At 38.8% G+C, this 10,363-nt stretch overlaps 1 protein-coding gene across 2 annotated transcripts; it reads right to left on the bottom strand.

The window, feature by feature from the left end:
- Window positions 1–7,703: 7,703 nt before the first annotated feature.
- Window positions 7,704–10,363, bottom strand: LOC103480299 (C-type mannose receptor 2-like). 2 transcript variants are annotated; one of them, XM_081599700.1, is made up of 5 exons: window positions 10,058–10,363; window positions 9,793–9,867; window positions 9,218–9,589; window positions 8,597–8,944; window positions 7,704–8,354 (listed from the first exon to the last, which is right to left on the bottom strand). In XM_081599700.1, the coding sequence occupies exons 2-5, from the start codon at window positions 9,824–9,826 to the stop codon at window positions 8,029–8,031; spliced, it is 1,080 nt and encodes a 359-aa protein (XP_081455826.1). In that variant the 5' UTR covers window positions 9,827–9,867; window positions 10,058–10,363; the 3' UTR covers window positions 7,704–8,028. The 2 variants fall into 2 exon arrangements, with proteins under 2 accessions (XP_081455826.1, XP_017165811.2); XM_017310322.2 differs by lacking the exon at window positions 10,058–10,363 and having other exon boundaries at window positions 9,793–10,031.

The following is a 10,363-nucleotide window of genomic DNA, read 5'->3' as shown; positions in this document are numbered from 1 at the left end:
CACTTGCATATCACTTTTTTGGAAATTGGAGTGTTTCTTTTGGACATGTGTGAAACTGTTCTTTCTAGAGAACTCAATAATGAAAGGTAGGACGACTGGGACAGGTTCCTTGAAGCCACTTGTTTTCCTTGTGGTCTAAACCCCACACCACCACAAAATACTTGCCGTTTTTCCTAATGTGTAGAAGAGAGGCTAGGTTTCCATCAGAAGCGCCAGTCAAAATGCTGGTAGGATTCCAGTTGAAAATGCCAGTACGGTATAAAAATATTCCAGAAGTTCGGAATACTATCGTATGGATATTCCTGTGTATTAATCTATTAAGGGTAAGTGTGGTAGTATTTACATTTCTCTCATTGTGTTTTACATCATGTTAAAATGTCATTCCCTCATCAAAACCATACCTGACTCTTCTGCTTCCTGGGTCAGCAGGGATTTGGGGCTTGTGGCACTTACCGGCAAGGGAGGGTTGGTGTTCCTACGGCCACAGAAAATGCCCTGCACAGAAGGTCACCGAGGGGTTCCATTCGATGGATCAGGGAGCACGACCTTCTCTTTGTAAAGGGGATGGATACAAGAGAAGTTTCCTTATGTATGGCCATCCAGTTTACAAAGGGGAGACAGTGCTCCGCTGGGAGAAGACAGAGGATGGGAAACACCAGAAGCTCCCTGTCCCTAGACCAACAGCTGTGGGAGAGTATAATAAATATATGGGAGGGGTCGACACTTCCGACCAAGTGCTGGGAACAAACTCCACCAAACGACGAACCAAGAGGTGGCCAGTAACTGTTTTCCAGCACTTTCTGGACATTGCTGTCACCAACAGCGTCATCCTCCACAAGAAGCTGTGTGCCAGTGGGCACCAAAAGCCGAAAACACGACAGCAATTTCAGGAGGTTGCTGCATCTCTTCTCTGCGTTCCACTTAACAGCATGTCTGAACATCACCCCTCTGAAGACCACTTTCCCTGTTGCCACCAGCCAAAAGCAGGAAAAGCCCAGAGAGCCAGCATGGGGTGACGACAGTGCACTGTGTGCAAAAGAAGCACCCCATGGGAATGTGAGGTGGGCAGAGTGGGACTCTGTGTGCAGCTGGAGAGGAACTGCTTTAGAGCCTTCCACAAAAAATAAAAACGCCTGAAATAATAATTTAAAAAACAGGTATAAAATCTTGTAAATTGGAGGCCAGGCTTCAGTTTTCTCTGCATTTATGTAATATAGTTGAAAGTTGAAATTGTTCATCTGAAATTGTTTGCCCCCGTCACCTGGAAGTTTTTGTTTAGTAATAAACCTGAAAATTTCAATTCCGATTTTTGTTTTCTTTTCTCTTTAAACTGTTTCACAATTTTTAATAGACAGAAATGTTAAATAACTATCAAATACTGAAAGCTGAGGATGTTCTGGAAAAAAGCAAAAATTCAGACTCATTGCACATTTTTTTGAAAATTTTACAGCCATAAAATCAAAAAAATGCCAGGCGGACCAGTTACAATTATTTTCTTAAGAGGGTTATGGAGACGTGTCTGAAAGACCAGGAGCTTCTTGAAGACGCAATACCTTCTTTAAAGCTTTGGTGATTTTGGTATACAACATGTACCTGGAAAATACATAATACCTCCCTACATTATACATTGTTTATTTTTTCACTACAAAGTTTGATCACTTATAATCTTTTGACAGTATGTTTAGAATGTAAATGTGTCTGTTTTTACAATATAGCTGTCTTCGGTAGTCCTACCTGAGGAATACAGCCAATTTGTAAGGGACACAACATCAGAAAAAGAAATAGGAAAGGTGCCAGGATGGAGACAGACTTTTCTGGACCTCATGTTATCCATCAACTCACATGGAACACCGTTGTGTTAAAAACAATGATGGGAATTATCCTTAAGACTAAGTACAGCTTCAATCATCTGAAGCCATATACAAGAGGCAATGTGGGAGAGAAGGCAGTTGATGGTTTCTGCTCAAGCGAGAAGGTGAAAGGCTGTTCCCAGTACAGGCCAGATTGTCGAGATGGATCACCATGAGCTCTTTGTGATAGACCCCATCAGGCATGAGAAAAGTTACGAGAGAAAGCTTCTCCAAAACTGAAGGTGATGTGATTCATGTCTTAGACAGTCCGTAAGCATTTTTTATTGTTTTTACAATGTCCTGAAATTAAATACTTGTGCAACTGCACAGAAATTTCCTGAAAGCAAAAGCTGCCAGCCTGAGAACCAGTAGTGCCTTCAGTATGCCGTATAGGCTGCAGCAGGACTACAGCAGTTGTAAGGTCTTTATTTTGAAGCTACAAAGAACAAACAATGTTTTGAAATCAATGGGATTTTTAAGTTGCAACGCATATATTTTTAGTTTGCAGAAACATATTTAAAGGTGAAAGGTCTGCAGTGTGTCCAAATAAGCTGGCTTATTGGAGCCTCACGGTCACCAAGAAGTGGGTTATTCTTGGTGACTCCAACGTGACCAGGATCCCGACCTTCGACACCACCGACCTGCAGATCGACGGATACCCCATGACCAAGTGGAGGGATGACGAGGCCCTGCTCATCAAGGCATCACATCAGGTGCCTGGTGGAGAAGTTATCCTGTCCTTCGGGATCAACAACAGGTGAGAAAGAGCTCATCGCAGAGCTCAAGGCCACCATTCAGATCGCCTTCATATCTGTTCCCAGGGGCCCAGATACTGGAGGTCAACTTTGGTCCACTCCTCTCCTACCGGTGATGTTGCAACACCTCAATAGCTGCATCCGTTCCCGCGCTGAGCATATTCTTGCCCTTTCTGAGGGCTTTGAAACCGAGCGAGACGGGATCCATTGGACCTCCTCCACCACTGCTGCCATCCTGGCCCATTGGCATAGTGTGCCAAAAAATTAAGATCCCCACAAGCCAGAAGGAACCAGAGGTCTGACTTTTGTCCCTTCCAACACAAACAGGCAGGCAAAGCTAGAAAGCAGATATGACTTTCAAAAGTATCATAGGAGGATCAAATTGGACCTTTTTTTTAAGGCTAATCCCAACCGAAAACCTCAGCTTTTCACCAAGAAATCCATCTGGTCAGGTTTCCTCCTGAAACCGAAATTCTGATCAGGAAAGACCACAGAGTTTTTTAATCCAAATTTTAAAGCAGAAATTAGAGCCCAATTTGAGTGAAGTTGAATTTTCAACATTAGCAATTAAATGAGAACGACCAAGTTGTTATCAAACCTGCAGACATTTAAATCCCTTATCAACTGGGATTGAAAGCGGCTCTGAAAATGCATATCATTTTATTAACATAATCGAAAACATCCAGATTCCTTAACATTCCACGCTGTTCGACATCGACAGCTTATACACAAATATTGATACTGAAGAGGGTATAAATGCTATTCGGAATGTCTTTTGGAAGAATCCGGATGAAGGGAGACCAGATAAGGAAATCATTCAACTTTTGGAGATTAATTTGCTCGGGAATGATTTCCAATTCAACTGGGAGTGTACAATGCATCCGGTGGCTTTAGCGACTAACTCCCCTCAATCGAGAACTTTATCAGGTAAATTTGCTAAGATGTTAAATTTTTGGATTTTATTAGTTCAAGATATGACACCTTGAACGAGACAGAATTATATGTAAATGAGAGTAAGGGTTTTTGAATCATCCCCGCCACCTGGACATTATCATTCGCACCTGTTTTGAGTTCATGACTGTGTAGTTCCCAGTATATTTAAGTTCTCCTGTGTTTTGTTTCTTGTGGTATCCTCTGTTCGCACTTATTGTGTTCTCAGTAGTTATAGCTGTGTTTTATTGTCTGGAAAGGTGCCAGACCTGAAAATAAAAGTTGTTACTTACGCTTTCACACTTGACTGATCTGACTTGTGTTCCCCCACGATAACGAAACCTGACAGTTGCAAGCAATTCTCACCTGAAAGACTCGTACTAATTCTTCTGAAGAAATGGACACACTGAATGAGTTCAGCCTTCCAGCCTCCACACCAGAAGTGTTGGAAGTCCTGACCCAAAGGAGTCAGGAGCTGTTAGAAAAAAATTGGTATGTATAATACTTTGAAAACTTAGCCTCTCTCTTCCCAGTGATCTTCTGTCCAGTGCAGTACTGTGTGAACATTGATTATGTTTGTTGTGTTACTTTTGTTAAGTAGATGCCATTGCTGTCATTTGAGGAAAAGACTCGAGAGCTATAGTGTATCACATTTTCCTCTTGAACCTTCTAGCAGAGTATTATAGCTGCCAGGGAAGGAAGAGGAAAAGAAGTCTGTCCACTTCCAAGCAGTTGCTGTTAACTTTTCAACCTAAACAATTGTGCAAGATTGGTTCTCAAGACATCTTGTGTAGAGTGACACTACAGCTTCTGCTATCTTGTCCCGCACACCTGCGTCATTATGTGATCATATATTTCTTGATAATGAACATTTCTCTGTTTAAAAAAATATATAAAAAAAAAAAACTTTGAATATTTATTTTTCAGGGGCTGTACGAAAGAACCAGGGATCAGAAACTCTTAACGTACAGAAATCCAGGCCGTGGTGGGAAACTGGTTGAAACACTCAAAGAGTCGCAAAGACAATCGTGCTACGTCAGCAGCCGTTGTACATGACGATGCCAGTGAGGACGAGGTTTTGTAAAGTAGAATATTTTTTTAGAAGACTGAACAACCTTCTTTATTTTTTTTCTTCTGTTTTGTACCAAACCCCATTCATCACCAAAACAATTTTTTTGAGTGTGTCAACATTCATGATATCAGTTCTCTTTTAAATATCTCTTAAAATTATATATTTTTTTGCCTTGATTTATTATTGTGAATGTCTTTTCTCTATTAAAATTGATAGTGCACCATTTTATTAAATCTCTTTTTGTACATATAGTAGAATAAATGTGACCCTTTTAATCATATTTTGTCCTGGTAGTCTTTAATGTTAATACTGTAAAATTAATTATTTTCCAAATGTTTAGGTGTAGTTGTAATCAATTTTCCAGTTTGTTACAAAATTGGATTAATCTCCCAAATGAAAGACAGCCGTTTATTCCAATAAAAATTGCTGCCATATTAGTATTTCCACAGGCCTTGCAGAACTATATATCATTTTATTGTAACGTACTGCAACTGTTTGCTGAAAGTCTGCTGAACGTTTAATGGCGTTTCATTTTGGAGAACGTTGTCTGCAAACATTCATGACAATGTTCAGAGGATATCTGAACGTTAAATGCTACCTGGGTTGTTTTCAGTTGTATGAAATAATTGTTTTTATTCAACACATCAGTTCTGGGGGAAGATTCAGTATCAATATTTGGGCAGTTTAGAGAAACGGCCTGACGTTGGCTGTCCCCTCGCTGCGATACGCCTGCTAGTTCACCGTAATGGAAGTGGTAAGTTTGCCTTATGAAGCAATGGAACTGGCTTTTGTAGTTTCATAGACATGCTTGTATGTAGTGAAGATAAAACTCACTGCATATAAACAGTAGTAGTGAGCTGCTATTCACTACTACTGTTTATGTTGGCAGGTGGCCTTTTATACAGGTGACAATTTGGGACAGGTGTTTCTCATGCAGGTAACTACTTCACTGAGGTTAGGGCATGTCAGAGGTCTGTGGGAGCCAACATTAGTCATGAATGCTCGGGGATCAAGTACTTATTTCTTTCAATAAAATACAGATTATTTTTGATTTAAGTATTTAATTTCCTAGATTTTCTTTTTGATATTCCATCTGTCACTGTTAAAATGAAGCTAGCAGAAAAACAATAGACTGTTTAATTATTGTTCAAAACTCAGTGGGGAATCAAATAAGTATACACAAACACTGGTCATCACATCCCTGCGTTTGGGTATGAAAGCACAGGTCAGTTCCCTCACCTTCACGAAATGATTTTTGCTGTACTCTGTATAACAGTCTAGGAATATTCCAGCCTGGTAAAAACCAGCCTCTTGTTCTTCGCTTTGCTTCGTTCAGAGGAACTGGATCCTCAGCTGAACTCTGTTGATTTTTTAAGAAACTAGATCAGATTGTTTAGCCAATCGCTAACATTTGGCCACGAAGAACGTAATGCACAGGTGTCAAACTCCAGTCCTCGAGGGCCGCTGTGATGCAACTTTTATATGTGCCTCTGCTGCACCACAGCTGAATAGAATAATTAGGTCATTAGCAAGGCTCTGGAGAACTTATCTAAAAAAGAAGGAGGTAATTAAGCCATTTCATTCCAGTGTTTTGTACCTGTGGCACATCTAAAACCTGCAGGACAGCAGCCCTTGAGGACTGGAGTTTGACACCCCTGATTGGGTCAGCTCAGATAAACTTATCGGAAATTGTGTGCGTTGTAACAGACTGTAACAGTGTTTCTCAACCCTGGTCCTCACTGCCCCCCTGCTCTGCATGTTTTAGATGTGCCTCTATTCCAGAACAGCTAATTCAAATGATTGCATCACTATCAAGTACTGCAGAAGCCTGTTGATCACCCAGAGATACAATCCAGGTGTGTGGCAGAAGAGAAATACCTAAAACATGCAGGACAGGGGGGCAGTGAGGACCAGGGTTGAGGCTTAGACCAGCAAATGTCTTAAACATTCCCCTCGCTCCAAACTTAGTCAGTATTTGTAGACGTGGCAAACACAGACTTGAACGTCTTCGCTCACTTCTGCCACTGCCAAACTCAACATCATTCACAATAACTTTTGTTCACAATTCTCTTTGATTTCATATAATGTTTAATCAGAACCACCACATTTACATAAGTTCCTCAAGCCATATACCATCACACGTTCAACGATCAGTGCAAGACTTTGTTGTTCCCAAAGAGTCTTGGCAAAACTTTTAATTGTGTTTAAATACATTTTTAGTTAAGTTTGCACATCATTTCATCCTACCTGAGAGCACAAAACCCACTAAATATCCTGAATAGCTTAAAAGACTGAGATACTCCCAAAAGCTTATCAAGAAGAAAAAATGAATAAATTATGAGTGGAAAACTTAAAGACATCAGAGCTTTATACTAGCTGAGGTATTCCACATTTAAAATGATTTATTAATTTTTTTTCTGTAAGAGGTTTTCTGCTCTTTAGTTAGAGCTTGAAACTCAGTTACACATGCAGCTTGTTATTCTTTTGTGTCAGTAAGTGTTGATTTGCGTTTCAGACATTCAGTCTGTTGAACAGAAGTATGACTCATCCCAAACTGTAAACCAGGGGTTTGTTGTGAAAATTTTTCTTTAACAAAGAGTGAGAAAAATCTGTTTCAAAACCCAAAGAACCAGAGAAAGAATATATTCTTAATCAGTATTTATTTGAAGTCTCTGCTCACTGATCGCAGTCAGGAGAAAGAGCCTTGAGCAGAACACAGCGTACAGTTTTACAGGGAGGGTTTCACTCCATTCACATAGTTTGTTAATCTACTTGGTTACAGAACAGACAGTAAAGACATGTATCTTCTTCACTAGGGGAGTCAAACACGTCATGAGGGTAAATAGAAGAAACAATTTAATAACTTTATTGTAATACCAAGACCCGAGAAGTAGCTTCAGAAGACATTTTCATGAGCTTCTGCATTACACAAGAATCATTAGACTGTTATGCATTGTCTTACTCATAATCATATGGTAATCTTAAAATGTTCCACTACAGGTTCAATTAAGTAAGAAAAATGTAAAAAAAAATGTCTTGACAGGCCAAACTTAACACCAAAGACTTCTGTTTTTTTTTTTAAAGATTTATTAAGTGTTTTTTGTTTGTTTGTTTGTTTTCTTTAATATCACAACATTTCATTTGGGGTGAGTAAACATTCACAGCTACTCCATATTTTTCCGGAAAAAAAATCCATGCATACATAAAACACCACAAAGAAAAGATAATTTAAAAAATGTAAGTAAAAAATAAATATTTCACCTAAAAATTGTTTAAAGTCTGAAGTCATTTTTAATATTTTGTATTATGTATAATTTCTTGCCAAAATTAAAACTCTAGTGCTTTTATACATTTATATAAACCATCAACTTAATGAAAAGAAGCACAAAGTGGGGAAAAAGCTGTTAGTGAGAGAAGAGAGTTAATATTTGGAACAGATGAAGTTAAATCTCTCACTGCCGTTTCTTTGGAACCACCGATGTTCTCCTCCTGCCTGCATGGCTCCAAACATGTTACAGTCATTTTGTTCATTCCAGGTCCAGGTGTCACAAACCCAGAACCAAACATTCCTACTGCAGTTGAAACGCAGACCAATCCAGACAAAAGGAGTCGAGGCCTCCTTCACTTTCTCCTGGATCCATCTCTGATCATCCATGTTGGTGATGGTGACCAGGTCATGGTGGTGACCTCTGCAGTAGGTTAAGGCCTCATGCCAGTTCATCGCTTCTTTGATCAGGATCAATTTATCTGGCATGAAAGTATGAAATATAAAGAATAAAAATATAAGAGTTGTGCAAAAACGTTTAAAAACTGCCTAAAAGAAAGGAACGTTAATCGACTGAATATAAAACATGTTAATACGCATAATCACAACTGTTATTTGCTAAACTGTATGAACCTGAATGTAAAGTTTATATATTTTTTAAAGATATCTCACTAAGAATGTGGAGTTTAATGTGATGCAAACTGATATGTTCTTAAAATCTCACCATCATAACAGATGAAGGGTTTTCTTTCAGCACAGTTCTCATTCTTCCATCTGCCTCCATCATCAAACACAGTCATGGCACATTGACCACTGTTAGGTTTATTGTCAAACTGTAGATTCCAGTGTCTGAAAGAGAAACTGCTTCCATCTGACCACCTCCAGGTGTCTCTGAACAGACCAATGAATACTTTTTCAAAGCCTGCAGAGTTCATCATCATCTTCACTTCTTCATCCTGTAGCTGCTTCGTTCCACTGATCAGGTCTGTGTGATTCTCTCTGCAGTAACTCTGAGCTTCCAGCCAGGACTTCTGCTCTCTGATCAAGTGATATTTATGGGATGTATCACTTTCTGTGAAGTAAACACAGTTTGTTCATTTTACATGACTAAAAAGAACCAATTATCAAACCCTGAAAAATCCAAAGCAACCAAAGATCCTGACAAGCACATTACCAAACAAAAAAATAAATATAATTTTTGTTTTTCCCTTTTCTTCTCTAAAGCTAAGAAGTTGTTTATCTCAAGTTCTCTTTATTAATACGAGCTTTGATTTAATGTGAAATATATAAATATATATGTGTGCGTGTGTGTGTGAACAAAATCTCAAAAACACTTTAAGCTTACCATTATAACAAAGGAAATATGAAGGGAAACTACAATCAATAGATATCCATTTGACTTTTAGAAGCATATGTCCACAGTTCTTTCCATCCTTTGGTTCTTTATCATTCCAGTTTGTCTCACTGTCATTAAACTCCACTCCAGGCAGAGACCAGTACCATGTTCTGTTACCAAGTGTTTGATCATACAGACCAATCCAAGCTTCACTCTGATCTCCAGCTGAGATGTTGATGAGTCTCTTCATGTCCTTCATGTTAGTCACTGTGACCAGGTCAGTGTGTTTCTCTCTGCAGTACTGCTGAGCTTCAGTCCAGGTCTTATTCTCATTAATGTAGTGAAACTCATAGAGCTGACAGTCCATGAAGCAACACTGAGCTGTAAATAAACACATTTCAGTATGAACTAACTAGTAGTGGCAGTTTAACCAGCACATCTCTTACAAATTAAGAATTTATCAGTTTCATTTTATGCGTTAATATTTTACTTTATGTGTGAATATTAAATAGGTATTTGTTTTCTGAAACCAACATTAACGTTCCAGAAACCAGAGAGTCTAGTTGTGTTTCAGATCAACTTACCCATCAGGAAGAGCAGAATCAGACTCCACTGCATCTTTGCTGTCAGATGAATTATTTTCCTCCAGCAGTTTGTCTCTGTTGGATGAAGAACATTTAAACAGTGAAAAGCTGCAGCTCTCCCTCCACTGGACAGAAAATGCTCTGCTTAACCTAATGTTTAATCACAAATAAAACTATATGGCACACTATACATGACAAAACATGATTTTAGAATTAATGCTTATATGTAGTAAATAAACTAAAACAAAGCACAGTTGTAACTTACATCTGGTTCCTTTTCTTCTCTTTTTGTTTTGACTGAATCTGTTCTCAGTAGAGTTACAGTGTTTTTCTTTGGTGGCAGCAGGACGTCTTCTAACAGCTCTGGTATAGAACTGAAATTTTAATAAGTCATAATTTGGATATTCAAATCACTGGTGGGGAAGTAACAGCTGTTTTATGAAAGAAATCATTTCTAACTCTCACAGGAGGAAAGTTGGTGTTGGGAAAAACCAAACCTCTATTTATAGGATTTAGCTAAACACATGACGTATTACCTCACAGATGTAAACAATTCATCCCAGTTCGTCTA

Source organism: Poecilia reticulata, chromosome 18, assembly GCF_904066995.2.
Source record: "Poecilia reticulata chromosome 18, P_reticulata-male-v2, whole genome shotgun sequence".
Classification (NCBI taxonomy): Eukaryota; Metazoa; Chordata; class Actinopteri; order Cyprinodontiformes; family Poeciliidae; genus Poecilia; species Poecilia reticulata.
The sequence above is the reverse complement of the archived record's forward strand: the minus strand, read 5'-3'. Positions and strand labels throughout refer to the sequence as shown.